The 20,943-nt window shown below is 41.8% G+C and overlaps 1 protein-coding gene across 21 annotated transcripts in view; it reads left to right on the top strand.

Moving 5' to 3' along the window:
- Positions 1–20,943, top strand: part of ARPP21 (cAMP regulated phosphoprotein 21) — a 248,662-nt gene that overhangs the window by 142,966 nt on the left and 84,753 nt on the right. For all 21 annotated transcript variants that reach the window (XM_081164496.1, XM_081164497.1, XM_081164480.1 and 18 more), the window contains 2 exons: positions 780–839; positions 1,801–1,941. In XM_081164496.1, the coding sequence (XP_081020622.1) occupies positions 780–839; positions 1,801–1,941 (201 nt within the window). The remainder of the gene's footprint in view (positions 1–779; positions 840–1,800; positions 1,942–20,943) is intronic.

Below are 20,943 nucleotides of genomic sequence, written 5' to 3'. Positions count from 1 at the left end.
AGGGCTTGGGTGCAAAGGACTATGCACATAAGGAGAAAGTGTATTAGCATTGTTCTATGGACTCCTGCCGCAGGTGGCGCTGTGGGTTAAACCACAGAGCCTAGGACTTGCCAATCAGAAGGTCGGCGGTTTGAATCCCTGCAACGGGTGAGCTCCCATTGCTCGGTCCCAGCTCCTGCCAACCTAGCAGTTTGAAAGCACGTCAAAGTGCAAGTAGATAAATAGGTACCACTCCGGCAGGAAGGTAAACGGCATTTCTGTGCACTGCTCTGGTTCGCCAGAAGCGGCTTAGTCATGCTGGCCACATGACCCGGAAGCTGTATGCCGGCTCCCTCAGCCAATAAAGCGAGATGAGCACTGCAACCTCAGAGTCGGCCACAACCGGACCTAATGTCAGGGGTCCCTTTACCTTTATGGACTCCTGCAGAAGAGGTATTGGGAAACTATGATATGTCAGGGGTTCTGTTACAACATGGGTGGCCACCATGAGCCACTCACAAAGCTGGGTTCCCAACCCATCAGTCACCACCACCATAGCCAATGGTCAGACATAACGGGGTTATACTCCAAAAGCTCCTGGAGGGCACCAGGATTATCAGCCTCCTTCCATCAGGATGTGAACTGTGATATCTTTACATGTCATAAACAAGTATTTGGGTTTGTTGTAAAGGGACAGTGCAAAGAGACATCTAAATTATTTCAGTAGTTGTAGTCCTCTGCGCCCTTCCCTCCCCCAAAAAACCCCCTGAGTAGTGATTTTCTTATTATTTTCTTAACAGGGATAGAATGATACTGTTAAAACTGGAACAGGAAATTATTGATTTTATCAGTGACAACAGGTAAGTTAATTTTCAGTATTGATTTCTTGTTTGCTGGCTCTTGTCTACTATACCAGGCACTCATAGACTTTTGTTTTGAGCAATATTATTGCAATATGAAAATACAAAGGTTTTAACAAAACGAATGTCTTTAGTAATTATTCATCCCTAAGGAATTAGATAAACGTCTTTAGTATGGATCCTTAATTGTGTTGTGCTGGTTTCATTGGCAAATGCCCCCAGACAGTCCTATGTTTTCAGAGCTAAGGATGGAGGCAGCAATTGCTCCAGACCTACAGACTTTTTGGAGACTAAGGTTCAAAATGCTCCTCCGTCCCAGTGCAAAGTTTGGGCATTCTCACCCTACAGGGGTGAAATTAAGACAAAGGAGATAACTTCACATATACCTACCAGAACCATTTGGAGCAAGAACGGGATACAACTAAATAATTACTGCTAAATATTTATTTCTGAGCTCTACTGCTCAAATTATTTCTGATGCACAGTTACCATTAATTTCAAAGGAGTTTGCATAAGCTATTTGAAATAAAAAGAGATTGTTTGATGCAATTGTTTGTTTGATGTTAGTCAGAATATACCTACCTGCCTGTTTGGGCAAAACACGACCCAGTATCACACTAAACAATTCAGTTTCTTCCCTTCAACAATTTTAATAAAGCTATAAGATAATGCAGGTTGTTTTGCTCATAAAAAGCAATAACTGAAAACATTTTGCATATTTATATTTTAAATACAGACTTGACACATGCAGAATATTGGGATGGATGACTGGAAGAGTTACTGTTAAAGAGACTAACGAAAATAACAGACTAGGCATACCAGATCTGACAATTGCCCGTTAACTAATGTTTTAAAAGATCATGGGTGGTTGCTGCTGGGTTTTTTTTTAAAAAAGTGGACTGCTATTGTTCCATCATGTCAGAGGCTGCATCATATTGAGCCCTTTGACGTTTTGTTCCAGTAATCATTATAAAAAGTTCCCCCAGATGTCGTCATATCAGCGAATGCTAGTGCACAGAGTGGCAGCTTACTTTGGCATGGATCACAATGTGGATCAGACTGGGAAATCTGTAATTATCAACAAGACCAGCAATATGAGAATGTAAGTTCCACCTCACTGTTCTCCTTCTATTTGCCTTTGCTAAGAATCGGTTGGAGTGCATTCCCTTTATCGCATCCCAGGTGTTTTCTTCCTTTGTTCTTTCGTTCTATTTGAGTAATACATATTTTTTTAAATATTTATTTTACCATTCATTCTCATGTGGAGTTTCATTATGCCTGTCCTTGGAAGAACACTGAGGACATGAAATATGTTGAAGCAAATCAATCTAACTGTTGTTTGTTGATAAGAAAGCTGTGCCGTGCCTCTGGAATGGAATGTTATATTTCCTAGCCCCTCATTACCGCTGTAATGTTGGAGCGTAGAAAAAGTAAATTGTGGACTATTCTTTTTACTTGGAGCACTGCAAACTATTACGTGTAATACTTCTCGAAAGGGTAAATGTATTGTGTGGCATTCTCTTCCCTATTTTCTTTTTACAGGACTCTCCTTTTGAACAATGAGTTCCTTATCTGGTTTCCACTTTTGTTCTTCCAATGCAACGTTTTTCCATATATATCATTACCCTTTCACAGTTGAGAAATTGTCTCTGAATTAATTCACTTTGCATAATAAATGAGCTAAGAGCATCTGTTGTGTAGAAAATGGGCATCAGAAAACGCAAAGAGTTGCTTCTTATATCACTGGGTAGGCAGGAATGCATTCATTCATTTATTTCTTTTTCTTAAAAAAATGTATCTCCAGTTCCACCTCAGTAGGTACCCAAGGCAACTCACAACAAGAAGGCACAGACAACCATTTTAAAATGACAATACCACAATACACACTAATGTCTGATGCCTAATGGTACAATCTTAGAGTGCACTCTGTTTATAAGAGACATGTCAGCCTGATCAAGCTGATTTGCAATCGCTCTGTTGTGTGTGCTGAACTCTGGTGGATGCAGGTTCTGTTAATTTCAGCGTAGGGAACTGAAAAGTGCTGTTTGATTTGCTACTGGAATTAAAATAAATTAGGCACCCCATGAAGATGAAAGAATTCTGGATGATTTGGTGTCCCTGCTTCTCTAAGAAATCACTGGATAAAGCAAATAATGGAAACTTGTTTCGTCCTGCATGAAATTTCAAGTCTGCATCCAAAGAATGGGATGCTTGGTTCAGATCAATGTCTGAAATTTAGCCCCTATACCCTCTTCACTTATTAGCCCTTTATTGCCTTAGTTCATTAGTTCCTATTTCTTAATTTCTTACCTTCTCTGCTCCTTCCTTCATACTGTTTGCTTCTGGCTCCCTGTTCCTATTTTCTCTGCTTCTTCGAAGTTTTCGGCCTGATCTACTAAGCTCTCCTGTCCCTAGCTCTGAGTTTCTAATGCAACCCAAACTGACAACTTTCTTTGCAGGACTTAAGAGAAACTGGACTGCAGACATTCTGACAACTTGGTTCCCTGACCTTTGAAATGTGCATGAACATTCTGTAACCATGAACATTCTGCAGCTATGTCACTGGCTCAGCTAATCAAAGTCAGGATAACTGAGGAATTCAATATTTGCACATTTCTATATGAAATGCCCTAGTTTCTCACTTCTCTGAATGTTTCCTTGCAATTATTGGCAGTTCTTGCCTTGCGCACACATGGAAATATGTATTTAAGAGAAAACACACACATTTAAATTACTTTGAGAGAGAAAACACACATAAAGGCTTATTCAAAAAAGTTTGTAAATCTGCATGCATTGCAAATAGTTTCTTCTAGGTTAAGTAGCTTGCAGAAACAACAATTAACAGTGCATAAGAAGCAGGAGTATACTACCATATTTTTTGCTCTATAAGACTCACTTTTCCCCTCCTAAATAGTAAGGGGAAATGTGTGTGTGTCTTATGTAGCGAATGCAGCCTGCGCAGCTATCACAGAAGCCAGAAGAGCAAGAGGGATTGCTGCTTTCACTGCACAGCGATCCCTCTTGCTGTTCTGGCTTCTGAGATTCAGAATATATTTTTTATTGTTTTCCTCCTCCAAAAACTAGGTGCGTCTTGTGGTCTGGTGCATCTTATAGAGCGAAAAATACGGTATGCTCTGGGCCCAGCAATCATACACAACTGCTCTTCTTTTCCTTCACCTCCACGGGGAGGTGGATTATCTGGGGGAGGTAGCAGCAGAAAAGTGTCCGACAGAGGAAGAGTTAAGCATTCCCCAAGTACTTTTCTGTTACCCCCTTCGGAAGTTGCTTTGCAAAGAAGAAGAAGGCTTCAGGCTTTCATCTGCGTCTAACATGTAGTCTCACCCTAAGAAAGTCAGTTTTGGAAATGGTTCTGAACATATATCCAGTATATTCAGTAGCACATATTGTAGCCATAAAATTTGGATGGATTGCTTCCCAAACAGCACCATTTTCTTAGGCTTTAAGGTGACACTAGTGTTTTTGGCTAACGGTTGCATAGACTCAGCAGCCCAGGTTTCTTTAACCTTGAAACCTGTTCCCAAAGAACTGCTTGTTTAATTCAAAATTAATTATGTGATATTATCACATACCCACAATTCCTTGACCTAACAAGTAGTTATCTTTTGCCTCCCTACCACTCTATTCACCTTCTGTGTTAGCTTCGCAATGTTCATGTGATGCTTGGAACAGGAAATGATACACAGATTCCATGGACTCTTCATTAATGAGGTTCAACTTACTATTATAAGAATGCTACCCAAATTCTTTTCAGATGTTTCCCACAGTTATATTCACTAAACTTATAGGGAGAAGAGAGGGACCTGCTGGTTAGCCCATCCGCAACATACACATATTTGGCTAAATGTGTGAACCATATGCACTTATGGGCTCCCTTTGGCTGTGCGTGTATAAGCCATGGATTCAAGTACAATAACACTCTTTTATGCGCATTCAATCAACACATTTATGAAGGTTTGAAAGAGGCTGTAGTGAATGAGGAGTTCACCTATTCTTCAAGCATAATGGTTTTTAGCTAGTGGCAGACATGCCCCCATTCAACTGACCTGTGTGCACTGGAGCTGATCCAAAACAGAGACTGACTTCACGCCAAAGGTTTATTGGAGATTAAATGGGTGCTCAAATCTAGGAAGTGGATGGGGTGTGTGAGAGAGCAAATTATACATACCCATAAGCTGAAGGTCACTCTTCTTGAAGCCTTTTTTGTTTTGTTTTGCTGCCATGTGTGTGCTGGCAATATCAAAAATCCTACAATATCCACACCAAGCACTCACATTTCTTCTCCATTATTCTCTCCCTAGAACATTGCCCTCCTTAAAATGATTCATGAAAATAACTATATGAAAATAAGTAACCCTCCTGTTTTGCCATGCATGAATGAGGTGGAAAATTTGGCCGCCATTCAATAACAACTCAGTATATCTGTATTTATTTACTTACTTACTTACTTACTTACTTACTTACTTACTTACTTACTAGTGTGTTCTCCCATACATTTCATGGAGAATTCTGGTTAAATATAATCCTTCATTTGAAATGAATAAGAAGCCAGTCTCAGAGGGTGGGTGAGTTGTCAGGTGCAGCACCTTATAGATTTCAGAGCCCTAGTGTCCGGAACATATTTGTATTATGCTCAGTTTGACTAGAAGTCATTGGGCTGTGAATCCCTTATCCCGCCCGCCCCCAATCAACAAAACATTAAGAAAAGGTCTGTGGTGGCATGCCATAAAGTATGACAGGCAAGGGTTGTGCTTGCATGGAAATCCTTTGTGCTTGTTTACAGGTCTCTTTTGCATCCCTGACTTTGGTGTGACTGTATGTTGCATTATCACACAGGCTCTGGGCATCCTTGATGCTCCTCCAGCACCCTAATGCAAAATTATAATGCATAAGAATTATGTTAGCAGAATGTTACATATTCCGTTGTGCCAAATATGTCATAGCTGAAATATAATGTGGGTAGTACTGCCCACACTGAATCTGTTATCCCTTGTGTCAGCAGCATAGGGGCTTGATTCACTGCTAACATCTTGTACCAGTTACATGGGTGCAGAAGCCATCCATTATAGCTATACAGGTATATCTATTTAAATTATTCTTTAAGAAATTCAGCAGCAAGCAGTGGGCCAGTTCAGATGTATTGATTCCACTCTGTGGCATCTTCATCTCTTCCCTTCCCTCCATCATAATCATTCAAGCCACAGTTTCCTGTGACATCTGAAACAGGAAACTCTGGTTTAAGGACACCCTCCAAACCAGACTCAGATCTTTCTAATAATAATAATAATAATAATAATAATAATAATAATAATAATAATAATAATATCTTTATTGTCATTGCCCCCTTCGGGGACAACGAAATTACTTGACTGCTCCATATTCTGGCTCATTGGGGCCTTTAAACTACAGCTTCCTGGTTCGGACATCAGAGGAAAGTATGGCTTAAGAAATGAAGACTGCAATCCTTTGCCCAGTTATTTGACCATAAATCTAACGTTGAACTCAGTGGGGCTTACTTTTGAGCAGCCATATATCAGATTGCACTGTAAGTTTCATTTTCTGAAGCTGGTTACAAAAAGAAAAGAGAGGAAGGAAGGAAGTTTCTGTCCTTGTGCTAATTTTATTTTTTTCCATTTTCCACAAGTGCTATTTGCCACTCTTTGTTGTACCAGTTTGTCCAAGCAGCACCTTCTAAGTTGCCCCAGCATCTTCTTGCTATGATTCTTATTAAAGGTTTAAGTTAATATTATCTCCCGTGAAAAGATTGAGGAGAGCCAGCTCTGGACATTTAGAGACGTTTTGTAAGGTAATTGCTTTTATTTGGACTTCCCATGACTTAGTGATCTCTGATTGTTACATCTGAACAAGTACTAAGTTGGTTTCCAAACAAATAACAATGTACAATTCCTTTATCTTTTCTCTATATGTACCTAGATAATATCTCCCAATCTACCATAAAGCAACCCAGCCTTGATGTCTTTAAAACCAACTACAATAAATTTGCCAAAAGCTTTCCACTAGAAGAGAATAAAGTTATTCTAGAAAACCTCTTAATTTCACATTAACACAGTTTGCATTCTCTTAAAGCTCTGGTCATTCATAGAATGATTTCTTTAAAATGCAAAATAAAACTATAATTTTGTGGAAGCTGGGGATATGTGGGCTACAAGGTATCTCCCATTAGGTGTTGATTGAAAACTTCAGAGAGCAATTACTAATGCCATTGTGTCAGTCAGGTAGGTTGTAATATGTGGGATCCTCTCGTTCTTTTTCTCGTGGGGCTTGCACATTTTTCTTAATGATTTGAAAGGGGAAAAAATGGTTTCCAGATCTACAGATAAAACAAAACTGGGAGGCAAAGGACAAAGTAAGGTTGAAAATGATTTTAGCAAACAGCAGGAATTGAAAAACAGCAACGTGGAAATTCCCAAAGATAATATATTATATTTACAGCTCAGTTTTGAATGTTTGCTCTGAAATAAGTCCCAGAAGTAAGCTTGCATTGGATTGCAGGTTTAATTTGTTAAGAAGTGCAATATGCAAGCATGGGAAATTAGGTAATAGCAAAACACACACACACACACAAAAACAACCCCTAGGTTTGTGCTAGTTCATACCTAGAGAATTTAGCCTTAAGGATCTCATTTTCTAATCAAAGCAAAATATATTTTGGGTTTCATTTGGAACATAAGTTCAGGTGGTCTGTTGTGGCGTGTAATGCCCTATTGGACAGGTTTGCAACATAAAGTATGAATGCACATGGGGGTAGTCCCAATAAAACCATGGCTGTTTTGCTCCTTCCCTGGTTCTCCTGGGGCTACCTGGAACTAAACTAGTTTGGTTTGCAGTCATGTCCAAACCTCAGCATGTGGTTTGTTTGTCTCCAGACAACCCACTGCCTATAACCAAGGTTTGTTCTTGGCTTACTGCTTGTAGTTTATCTGGGGGAAGCAAACGATGAGTTCGGGTTCAGACGTAATGCTCAGTGGGCAGGGTAGGGAGAGGTGATGGCAGCACAACTGGGTGAGGAGCAAAGCAGCCATGGTGTTTATTGTGAATGCCTGTGCACTTGTATGTTCATGCTTAGCTATGGTTTGACTTGGCATCACATGCAAACTGTGCCACTGTGTCATATGAGCAATGTAATAAATTTCACATATGTTCAGACATGATGGCGTATCATGGTTTGGTGCTATGTGAACTAGCCTTTAAGGACTCCTGGGCTTGTATGCTTTGCTCTCTTCTTGCACACTGTTTTTGTGATTTGTTAGGGTGCATGGGGTGTTAGGGGAGGCGTAGTACCTCTGGTGGTGGACACACTATACTCCTTGTGGGATAGTTTGTCCACCTTTGGTCCCAACCCTGCACTCAGCTCTCACCTGTGGCTCCTAGAAGCTGTTAGCATGCAACAGCAGCTGTGCCCCAGGAAACAGCTTCAACTGACTGGCTAAACCATGTGAGGGTAGCCAAAGAGTCTTAAATCCTCCATGAGTTAGGGACTTCCCTTGTAAGTGAAGACAGGCTCCAGTGGACTGAATGGACGAGACCAGTGATGGGTCCAGGGGTTAAGAAGGTGGTTTCTGCACATGCTGAAGAGAGAAGTGAGGGGCAGGTGGGGCTCATCAGCCTAGGAAGGTTGCCCATCTAGGAGAAGGAAAACTCTGATCCTAATCTTCCATTGCCTTGTGTGATATCTTCAGGAGAAGAAAAGGCTAAGCAGTAAACCCTACACAAATCTGGAATGGAGTCCCTAAGATGGTTGGATGGCATCATGTGCGCCTCCTCCTGGCAACTCTTGCAGCCAAGCTGCTGCTACATGTATTGCTGTGCTTTCCTTCATTCCCCAACAGCAAGGCCAGGAGAGGGGCCTTGTTGTCTAGGCAGCCCATGACCTCCATACACATTGCCCAGGCTTGTGCCCCAGGGGGGTCACTTTGGTGCCGCTAACACAATGGTTTGACTTCACCCCCAGAGGCGCACTCCATTGTCTCTCAAGACAGATGGATGCCAGCAACAACAAGGGAGCAAGAAACCATGATCCATGGTTCAGATATAACAGGAAGCTCTTTATGTTGCTTGTGCCAGAGGTGGAACAACGGGGGAGCAATTGGGCAGTGTGCACCAGTATGCTGCTTGTTTACAGTAAATCACGCTAAGCTTGAAAGTCTGAGTTATTGTGCTAAGCTAAGGGAACACAGCCAGAGTTGCCAAGCCAATGTGCAGCCTTAACAAGGACACACTGGAAGAAGATGAGAGGGGCTGGTGGAGGTTCCACATGCCTAAATCCGTTTGAGTAAGTAGTGTTTTACCCCATAAACGTTATCCATAAATAATATACCCATTTGCCTAAGAGGGAATGAATCATTAGGCTCATTTATACATGAGAAAGGAGGAGCTCAGAAAAGTGTGTGCCCTTCTCATTTCTCAAATCCCACAGAGTAGTCAGTTTATTAATTAACTTCCCAGCGATTCCAACAGTATGGCCGCAGGGGAGCCAGTGCTCAAAACTAAGCTGGCCATAAATGTGGTAGTGAGCCACCTGAACACTCTGAACTCACAGGAGTAGGTGCCATATGGAACTGTGCTATAACATGAATGCACAAAGTCACCTTCTGGCATAAAATGTGCCTGTCCTAAGTTATGAGGAATAGGTGTTTATTTTTGTTCCATTTACAAAATGTAATCTATTGATCCAGTAGCTAATGTGATTCTGTGGATTTGCTCAGCACTGATATTTGCTCTGGGTGATTAAGATTATGATCTGTTCCAGAATAGCACTCCAGATATCTTAAGCAGGGTGAGGGAAGATTTGTGGTGGATACAAAGTGTTGAAAAGGCATTTAAAAGAGAAAAATAGAGGGACTGCCATTTTATTCATCATTGCACAGAATTGTAACCATTTTGACCCTGCAGCTATTATGGTTATATGAAAGATTTTGCTGCTCTCTGGGGTTTCTTGTTTCTTCAACTTAGCCCTGACGTATAGCGCTCCCTCGCCTTCCAAAAAGTTATTCTGCATGTATCCAAGAACAGAACTTGGGAGTAATGAACCATCTCTAATGTCCCTGATATTAATTTTTCAGTATAATGTAACATCTAAACTAATTTGTTTGGAATTAGGGTGGCCATGTACTTTATAACTATTACACCGCAATAAAATGTTAGTTAAATATTAGTCAATCATTACAGTCTTTGTTAAACACTGCAGTCTGACAACTCAAGGGTATAATCCTGCCATAAATAAAATTAAAATAATTAGTCTTTAGTCTGACCTTGGAAAACGGAAAACTACCAAAGGAAATGTAATGTGCTGTAACATAATAGTGCAAACTTCCCTAAATTGCATTATTTTATGAGTCAATATTAAACTAGTCTATGGCATACTTCCAAGGACACTTCTTTGGGAGTGCAAGCTTCCACATCATTGGAACTGCCATTCATTGGCCCAGTTTTCACATAATGCTAAGCCAAACAATGGCTTATCACGAACAAGCAAACATACAGGTATCTAAAGTGAAGACTGCAGCTGCTGTGCTGTTCCTTGTGCTACCTTGGGCTAAACTACTGTTTGACTCATCATCATCATCATCATTATGATTGTCGTTTTACCTAGGATTGTCGTTTGTCTCACTAGAGACAATCCGCGTATGATAAACAAAGAGCAAACCTTCGATTGCACTTTGTGATATCTCTGGACTGTGAGAAACCATGATCATTCATTCATTCATTCCCCACCCATCTGGCTGGGTTTCCCCAGCAATCGGCTCAAGCTCAAATGTAACCCTAAGCCAAACCTGAGTTGTGTGGAAGCAGCTAGACCAAGGGAGGAGTGCGGCAGCTGCAACTGCAGCATTCACTTCGGGAACCCTCACATTTACTAGTTGTTTTTAAGCCTCGGTTTTGCGGCTTAGCATTCTATGCAAACTTGGTCATTGTCAGTGCTTTTAAAATTACTGTTATGTGGATTTCCACCTGTGGTGTGAAATGTCCACGCCACATCCATTTATAAAATGGTTTCTATTGTCATCAGTTGAGAAGAAAAGTTATTCTTGGGTTATGAAAGAGATATTATACAATACAATATTATATATAATACTATGTTACTGGAGAAGTGTTGGTTTCTAAAATTACCAGTTTTGGAATAAAGTAGATACAGTCTTTAAAAGAGCAGTGGCTAACCCTAAAACTTTCTTTGACTTGCCCAAGGCCTCCCAAATTTGTAATAGTAGTAGTAGTAGTAATAGCTCCCATGGATCTTACACTTCAATGCCATCATTACACTTTTTGTGTGTGGGTCAGTTGTTCTCCATTTGATCTTTTAAAGAAAAGAAACATAAACATTTTTTTACAACTGCTCCCATGGGTCTCCTGCTGTGATACTGTGATGTCAAAACGGTTTTAGTGCCGTCCCATCCCTCTTTCAAATTCATTGATTTAAAAGCGTTGAAAATAATAAGATTTATTTTACACTGCATGTGAGTGTAGTGATTCTGTGATGCTGAAAGTTTTTTGTAATCCCATAAGACACCCCCCCCCAATTTATTCCCTTTTCCCAGTTCTCACTCAATACACATATGTGCATTAGAAAGGTAGAGGGCTAATGCAAATAAACATAAAGAAATAAGGAAAGCAGTAAAGTTTTGTTTATAACCCTGCATATACAACCCCCGGTAATTCAGAACTTAGGGTTACACTATGATGGGTATTTTGGGGGAGCATTTCAACTCATCAATGATTCCCTCAGTTGTCCTCATCTGTTTCAGTTGCATCTCAGCTGCTCCTGGAAAGACACAAGCTAGATTCAAGATTATCTTGACAGGGTGGAGAACTGGCCCCAAACTTACAAAATGAATTTCAACAGAGATAAATATAAAGTTCTTCCTTTAGATAGGAAATACCAAGGACACAAATACAGGATGTGTGACACTTGGCTTGGCAGCAGTACACATGAAAATGATCTAGGAGTTTTAGAAACCACAAAGTGAACACGAGTAGTGCAGAGGCTTTAAAAACCCCACCTTTTTAAAAAGCTATAAACAGAAGTATCGTGTTGAGGGATTCATATGTGTGGGTGCTAAGGAAACAGCTTGAGCCCAGACCTCTTCTCCTCTCCTGACTTAATTGCACCCCATAAACTGGTTATACCAACAAAAACCGTTCTCAGAATATCCACTCAGGCAAGATATGCAACAAGGCACACCGACTAGTAAAAAAAATAAATTAATCTTGCTACATACTTTAAGCAGTAGTAAAGTGGGGAATCAGATGGGCAGCATAATTGAAGCCTCTCAGATGACAGCTAAGAATAAATATGTGGGTAAAGGAGATACAGCAACCCCTGTTTCTGACTCACTTGAGATGGTTTCCAGCCAAATTGCTAACCTGCATGTTGTCATCAAGAAATTAAGAGGTTGGCTAATAGACATGGAAAAAACAGTGGGCTAGGTCAGGCAAACTCGGCCCTTCAGATGTTTTGGGACTACAACTCCCATCATCCCTAGCTAACAGGACCAGTGGTCAGGGATGATGGGAACTGTAGTCCCAAAACATCTGAAGGGCCGAGTTTGCCTGTGCCTGGGCTAGGTTTTAGTGACCAGAACGAGCCAGATTAAAAAATTAAAACCCAGAGAGAACTAATTTTAAAGCTTGCTGATCAGGAAGATTGGGTGAGAAGACTGTTAGGACCTGCAGCTAGAAAATGCTAATTTGATTCCCACCTACCTGGTAGAAAGATTGGGTGCCAAATTTGACTCTCTTCAGACTGGATATTAAGAAAGCTCACCGAAGCCTCAACTTGAAGCCAAAAAACCCCACCCTTCAAGGGATATAATAGTAGCATTTGTTACTATTTGCTGCATAAAGACATTCTTATGCAAACCCTTAGGAACAAAGGCCACATTCTCTTTTTGCAGGATTTGAGTGCAGAGATGCTAAGTAGAGCAGTGTTTCCCAAACGTTTTTGGGCAACGGCACACCTGTGTACTAAAAAAAAATCTCGCGGCACACCACCATTAAAGCCCCGCCCCGTGACGTCAGCGCGCAGCGTCACGCCGGGAGGGACGCACAAAAGTGAACGTTTTTTCCCTCGGCAGCTCCTCTCAGCTGCGCTCAATCCGCCTCCGCGCAGGCTGAGGGAGGGAGGGAGGGGCGCGTGTGACCCGTCTCTGCTGGGAGACCAAACCCAGCGAGACAGAGTCGCGCGGAGGCGCCCAGGCAGCGCTGCCGGCTGCGAGGAGGAGCGCCAGGCAGCAGCAGGAGGCGCGGCCTCTCCTCGCCGCCCCCGCCCCGCCTCTCGCCGCCCGACTCGCCCACCTCCCTCCAGGCATCTCGCGGCACACCAGCCGGTGTCTCACGGCACACTCGTGTGCCGGGGAACACCGGTTGGGAAACACTGAAGTAGAGGCAGGGCTTCCAAGACTGCCACCAAACAATTAAGAGAAGCAGGGATAAGGTATCACTGGGGATTCATGCTAACTGTGAATATTGATGGTAGGAGCTGTTTGACAGTGAAAAGATGGTGGACTTTCCTCCTTTGGAACTATTGAAGTGGGGGCTTTGTGGCCACCTATCAGGGGTGCCGTGGTAGTGAATTTCCTGCATTGGCCTGGTTGTGGCGGAGAATAAATGCATTCACTTTGCATCATAATGCAAACCTATTTAATTCATACTTCCCAAACTAGCATGTGATCTCAAAATACAGTTACCCTGGGAAATTCACACTTTTTGAAATTTTGAGATACAGTTACCCAACCAAAGATGCGTACATAATTGTGTCGAATTGCATACAAAAGATGATATTAGGAAAACATCCACATGCAAATGCGTATGGATTTCTGTGTAAACTTTGTTTTAAAATCTGCAAGCTGATGTGGAAATGAGAAAAAACTGAATGTAAAAGGGTGGAAATAAAAAACTAAATGGGTGAAATTAATCTGTACCGGAGTTGAATTAGATCATGGGTAGGCAAACTAAGGCCTGGGGGCTGGATCCGGCCCAATCACCTTCTAAATCTGGCCTGCGGACGATCCGGAAATCAGTGTGTTTTTACATGCGTAGAATGTGTCCTTTTATTTAAAATGCATCTCTGGGTTATTTGTGGGGCATAGGAATTCGTTCTTTCTTTCCCCCCCAAAAAAATAGTCCAGCCCCCCACAAGGTCTAAGGGATAGTGGACCGGCCCCCTACTGAAATGGTTTGCTGACCCCTGAATTAGATTATCCTTTAGGTAACACTATGATTCCTTATTGTGACAATGCATTCAAACAGCCAGTCACACATCCCAAAGCTATGCTTCATCAGTTCGCCACCTCTGCTTCATCATACGCATGCATTTATGGAGTGGTTGTCATAGAAAATATGCCCACTGCTGCAGCGATGTATTTTGCAAGTTTTTAATTGCCATTAACATTTTTTTTTTTAAAAAAAAAGGATGAGATCACCTTGCATTCTATAAAAGCATGATTCATGGGCACAAAAATAATGTAAGAAAATGAGCTATGCTATGCCACACTAGTCCTTGGAAACAGAAGGCATTATGATGAAAAGCTGACTGGAATTAAAGACAAACAGAAATTTGGGAGGCGAGGGAGGAAGGGATGAATGCAGCAAAATCAGTTGAAAACCTTCATAGCCGTGCTTTAAATCTGCACAGTACTTTTCCATTCATTTGAATTATATTTGTAGCAGCAATTTTCTAACTCCTGGGGTGGGGGGAACATATATCAGCTGCATTAGCCGCCTGTTGGTATATTTTTATAATTAGATTTGTATCTGGGATGTGTATGTGTTTTGTGGTGCTTATCCTGCAATCACACTGGGCCGTTGCTGTCCTCTTTCAACAGTGTTGCTTCTAAAGGTTTCCCTTCATTCTGCAACCAATCTCACTGAAAACATCTAGTGTGCTCGTCTTCCACATCCAGTGCATTCTAATAACACATTTATGTATTGAGGTTTCTGAGATCTCTCATTGATGTATTGCAGCTCTCTAGAAATAATGTACTCTTAATTGTCACCGAAGGGCACTGCCATCCCAAGTATTCTCCAAATGGTTCTAAATCTGGGGGGCTCCGTCTTTCTTCTCTGTCCTTTGTAGTGCTGAATATCCCTGTTAAGCATTAAGGAGCCCTTTGGAGGCAGCTCTCCATGAGAATAGGTGGTCCATGAGATGGAGGCACCTTGGAGCCTAGGTGCATTCAGCTGGATGCATAGAGATTCTTCCTTCAGGCTTTCTGTGTCAGTACATGGATGTCAGGAGCAGAGTTAGTGTATATGCTGATGGGGCAGGTCTAGTGCATATGCTGAGGTGCATTCTGTGTGCAAGACTAGTGTGTTCTGAGAACTTATGGAGGGCATGTTTGAACAGGGCTCTTGTATTCTCTTCATTTTTGTCCTTGCCTCTCTTTTCCATCTGCCCGTACTCTCCTGCACATTAGGCCCTGCCTATTTGAAATGGCATCTGCATTATGATTTGTCAGCGACATCCCACCGCCATATTGCCCTTCCACAACATGTAGTGCTTCGGGTTCCGAGCCGTGGCTAGTTTTGACGTAGAACATACGCACACGATACAACTGTACAACCTGGTGACATCTCTATACATTGAGGGGAAAGGAGGCAGCAAGTCTTCATGTGGACACCATTTCAAGTAGTCTGGGGTTGACAGGACTGAGGCAAGATGAGGCAACTGCCTCGGGCGGCAGGATCCACAGGGCAGCAGATCCAGCCTCCAAGGAATGCATCACCTGCTGCTCCTGTTGTGTTAGCAGCAACAGCTGTGGTGTCTGCTTGGAAGCCGGATCTGCCTCAGCCGCCCACCCCCATGTCACATCTACAGTGGCCTCTTGATGACTAGGAGGTGCTGCTGGTCTCCTCCCACCCTTGTTCCTGGTGTAGATCTTCACTCACCCCAACTTCCCTGTTTGAGGTGGGCACCATTTATGGTTCCAAAATGCCTTGGGCTGGTCTTGTTGGTTGATGATTATAACATGCAGGTTGTGCCTCTATTAGGGAAACCAGGCCCCTCTGTCCAACTGCTGGAGCACCCCCAGTGCCAATATGATGAACCCAAGCATCTTATTCATTGCTCTACTCAAGGAGTGTGAAGTGGACCTTGATGGTTTTCATGGTCACAGGGCACCACTTTTGGATCTAGGTGGGTGTGCACAAGATATTTCAAGAAAGGGTGATCTAGGGAAAGCTGTTGGGAAGGTATCCTTCCATTTTGTGTACAGTAAGCTTAGAGGATTGCAATTCATTTCCCTCAAAAACGTACCTGACATCCGAATTCTTTAAAATGACATGCTGAGGCAGCAGCTGAAAGAACTAGGCATATATGGATCCCTGTACTGACTGTTCTGTCTTCTTTTCATCTCTCCTTTTTCATATTCAGGTACGAGTTTCTTTATCTTTTCCTTTCATCCTTACATTACAGTGACTTGGCACAAATCCCGTTCTGTTTCCAACTGTGGCCAATACAAGTTCATGGTATCTTCTTCATCTTCTGCTAAACAGTCTTGTTCCTCTTATCTCATCCATGCTCCTTTTCCTCAACCATGTTGTCTTTTTGCAGCCTTTGAGTCCCTTCATTCTCCCATCTTTCTTCAAACCTTTGCCAGGTACCTTTAAAATACATTGGCATGGTTAAACACAAATTAGATAAAGAAGACAATGAAGGAAAAGTGAGCTGTCATCAATTATTAGAAGAACACACCTCACTCATTTAAGATAATGAACATGTGCTCCTTCTATTTTGATGTGGGTACATGTAACATGCTTCTGTATACTGTAAATCAATAATATTATATGTTTTATTATTATTAAAATGAATTAGGGTCTAGGTCCCCCCCCCTTAATTGTTCCAGCAATGCTAGAAAAGGAAATATATGTTAAAATACACATGCTTCCACCTGGTTGCCAATTTGAAGGAAGAATCAGAGCAATCTGTAGCAAACATAACCAACAACTTACACAAATGGAATCAATAATTTTGCTTAACCATAACTGACTTGTTCCTTCATTTGCTGTACTGGAGGAACCAACTCTACAGAGTGATAATAAAGCAAACTTGTTCAATAAAGATGCAAAATACACTTCCTAGAGCACTGGCCTTTGAAGGATACATTGAAATAATGGTTCTGCAAACATGAGACAGGCCTCCCTGGTGAGAACGTCATTCTACCTCCCACCTGCAATGTCGCTTTTCTTTGCTCGGGCCAGAAAGAAGAATGGAAATAGGTAACGAAAATACTGGATAGCAGCTTAAAAGCATATGGTGTGGTAATTTTCCTTACCCAGAGAGGTAAAGCGATTGTCTGTAGTCTCTAGCTATATGAGAAGTAAGGATTGCCCCCTTATGCTGCAGCTTGACCATCTAGGAAAGTGGGACCATGATGGATATTGCCTGACAGCTCTCCACATGGTTAGAAGTATCTCATGGCACCACATGGCTAATGCTTATTGGCTTCCAGTTCAATTCTGTACATTCTAGCCTGTGAGATACATAGCGCTCGGAACTCTTGGGCTGATCTCAGAAGAGCTGAGCATCAAATGTACAACACTCTGGGATTTTCATTTATTTTTTACTTACAAGCTTGTTTATATTGAGCCCTTTCCCTGGGGAATTTAGCTCAAGTAGTTGGACGTGTGACCAATTACTCCCCTTTCTTTGTGAACTGCTTATTTAATAATTACCTGGAGTTGTTTTCAGAGTGAATTCATTCAGGAGAATTCATTCAGGATTTCTCCCTCTCTCTCTCCCCCCCCCATATAATGATCATTATTACCATTATCATTGCTATTAATAATAATGATTATACCACACCTTTCCTCTCACAAGAACCCAAGTAATTGGGCAAAAATGAGGTCTGCAGTGAAACAATTATCTACATGAAATAGTTTGTATACGCAGAGAAGATTATTTGCATGTAGTTTGAATTTCTTAACATATGTGTGCACCGTGGGAAGTAACTCTCTCATAAGCAGGTGTGTTGCTACATGTATAAAATGTAGTTCTAGAAAATGTATAGTTGAATCAGTATGCTAAAAATTGTGCACATGTGCTTTAAGATAAGATAGAGATATATTTCACATGCTAATGTATTCCATCAGTGTTTCATCAACTTCAGAATTTTAATTCAGCTATATACTTAAATGGAAGGCCAAGCTTTTAGTTCTACTGCTGTATTCTAGCATCTTCTTTCCCAGTCACTGCGCTACTGCAAAAAGTTTTTTTTTCCTTTTATGCTTAGACTTACCTATCTCTTAGAGTGGAAATGATGTTTTTGTTTACATGCTGTAATAGATAGATAGTTGAAGGTCAAGTAGCTAAAAATAAAAACAATCTCCTGTGCAACAGAGAGAATCATTACTGCTTTGTTAGCCAACAGGAATTGAGTGAGAATTTTAGAGTCAGACTACACATTATTCAGAGTGAGATGGTTGACTGAGGTAATCAAATTCAGAATTGTGCCACTCGGTCTGCAGATATGGTGTTATATACCACACGTAAAAGTGGGGAGAAACCCTCACTGTACGTTGCAAAACAGGAACTTGAGGAGGGAGTTTTCATGCAGCCCTTTCCCCTGTGAACTAGTTTAGTACATGCACAGAACTTATTTACATGGGAGAAATGTTCAGATATAAGACCCCCCGCCAAAAAAAACCCCTGCAGTTTGAAGTGGTAAAGTTCAACATCTGAAGGAACATCTCCAACCCCACTAATGTTCAGTTCCAAGGTCCTTCTGGCATTTTGCTCATTGCGAGAAGTGAACTTACGGAGAACCAGGCAGAGGGCCTCCCATCAGATGTCAAAGAGATAAGCAATTATACGAGTTTCTGCAGACATCTGAAGGCAGCCCTGTATCAATAAGTTTTAAATCAGACATAGGCAAACTCAGCCCGCCAGATGTTTTGGGACTACAATTCCCATCATCCCTGACCACTGGTCCTGTTAGCTAGGGATGATGGGAGTTGTAGTCCCAAAACATCTGGCGGGCCGAGTTTGCCTATGCCTGTTTTAAATGTTTGATGTTTCACCATGCTTTTTGCATTCTGTTGGAAGCTACCCAGAGTGGCTGGAGCAACCCAAACAGATGGATGTGGTATAAGTAACAAATTATCATCATCATTATTATTTATAATTCCAACTACTAACTCCTGCTGGATCGGACCAAAGGACCAATTATGTTTTTTTGCCAAATCATTTTGTATTTATTTTCACTAATTGAAACATACTAAAACAAATTTAAGGGCCATCTACTCCAGCATCCAGTGGCCAATGAGATGCTTATGGGAAGCCCTGAAGGAAGACCGAAGTACAACAGCACTTTCCCCACTTATCAATCCCTTAAGCCAGGCCTAAATGATGGTGTATTAATGCACTCTCCTGGAGCTTTTTATAACTAAGAACCTTGGTATTCCAGGAAACATGTTCTTAATTTTTCATCAGCAGGCTTTGCTAAAAGAGAATACTCACGGCTACCATGAAATGGATGGAGTTACAGTGGTGCCTTGCAAGACGAAAAGAATCCGTTCCGCGAGTCTCTTCGTCTTGCGGTTTTTTCGTCTTGCGAAGCAAGCCCATTAGCGGCTTAGCGGATTAGCGCTATTAGCGGCTTAGCGGGCTTAGCGGATCAGCTGATAAGCGGTTTAGCGGCTTAGCGGATCAGCTGATAAGCGGATTAGCGGCTTAGCGGATCAGCTGATAAGCGGATTAGTGGATCAGCTGATAAGCGGCTTAGCGGATCAGCTGTTAAGCGGCTTAGCGGATCAGCTGTTAAGCGGCTTAGTGGCTTAGGATCAGCTGATAAGCGGCTTAGCGGCTTGGGAAAAAGTGGGGGGGGGGAGGAACAAAACCCCGCAGGAACTCGCAAGACATTTTCGTCTTGCGAAGCAAGCCCATAGGAAATTCGTTTTGCGAAGCACCTCCAAAACGGAAAACCCTTTCGTCTAGCGGGTTTTCCGTCTTGCAAGGCATTCGTCTTGCGGGGCACCACTGTACTGGGATTTGAAATGCAATGCACTTTAACATTATTTTAAAAGCGGGTGGGCGTGGGCAAAGAATGTGATGTGGATGAATACCCTCCGAATGAGTAAAAATGAATGTCAGAAACATTATTAATTTTCGAGTGTTGTATCAAGTGCCCTTCATGTAAATGAATTTAATGTCATCAATTGTTATCGGCAGCGTGTGGGCTGAGATGCGTATTACATTTATGTTAGGATTTGGCTGCAGCCCGATGAAGTGGGCTTATGAATTGCAGTCGAAATGGTCACAGGTTGGCATGCATGCATTAACATATTGCCTTTACATTTATTATATGGAGGTTAAGGAAGATTATTTATATATGCCTCAAGTGTACATGGTAACCTTCCAATCAGCAAGCCCTAGAGGCTCAGTGGTTTAGACCACAGCGCCTAACCGTTGACATGGTAATGTACATATTTATCAGCAAAATAAAAATAAAAATTGTCAGGTCCATATCCCAAGAAGCTTACACTCTAAAGGGGGGGGGGGACTGCAGAGGGACGAGAGAGAAAAGTAACAGTAAGAAGGGATGCTCTCCTTCAATGCTTGGCGTTAACAATGTATTTACTTTGGAATCCCTGTTCTTCTTTATCTTTGTAAAGGGGAAGGGAGGAAAACATGTTTTTGAAAGGTGTGCAAATCTGAATTTTCAAATTTTTGGCAAGGAAGCTATTTCTAACGAGACTCCTCCATCCTCCCACTCACCCACAATGTTTGTCATGCTGTTCGTGTTGAGAGGAGATCTGTGCACAGATTGGATCCATTACTGTGCTGTTGATGATACTCAGGTTCTCAGTTCTTCCTTGACAGTCCTGTCTGTCTCCTGTGAATGCTTGTGGAAGTAACACATGTGCACTGAGCAGAGAAAGAATCCTTCTGTTCACACTTTTCCTTCCATTTTATAAATGCTCCTGAATTAACAACGCACACGTTATGTGACAACATGCGATTCTGTACTTTTCAAACCCAACTTGCTGCTCTGGCAGAAAAATGCAAAATCTGGGGTGCTAATGACAGACAGTGTCCTGGAGATTAAAACGTTCCCTAAGTCTGCAATTATGT

Source organism: Podarcis bocagei, assembly GCF_964188305.1.
Source record: "Podarcis bocagei genome assembly, chromosome: 12".
NCBI classification, from domain to species: Eukaryota; Metazoa; Chordata; class Lepidosauria; order Squamata; family Lacertidae; genus Podarcis; species Podarcis bocagei.
This window is presented reverse-complemented; position numbering and strand designations above follow the sequence as displayed.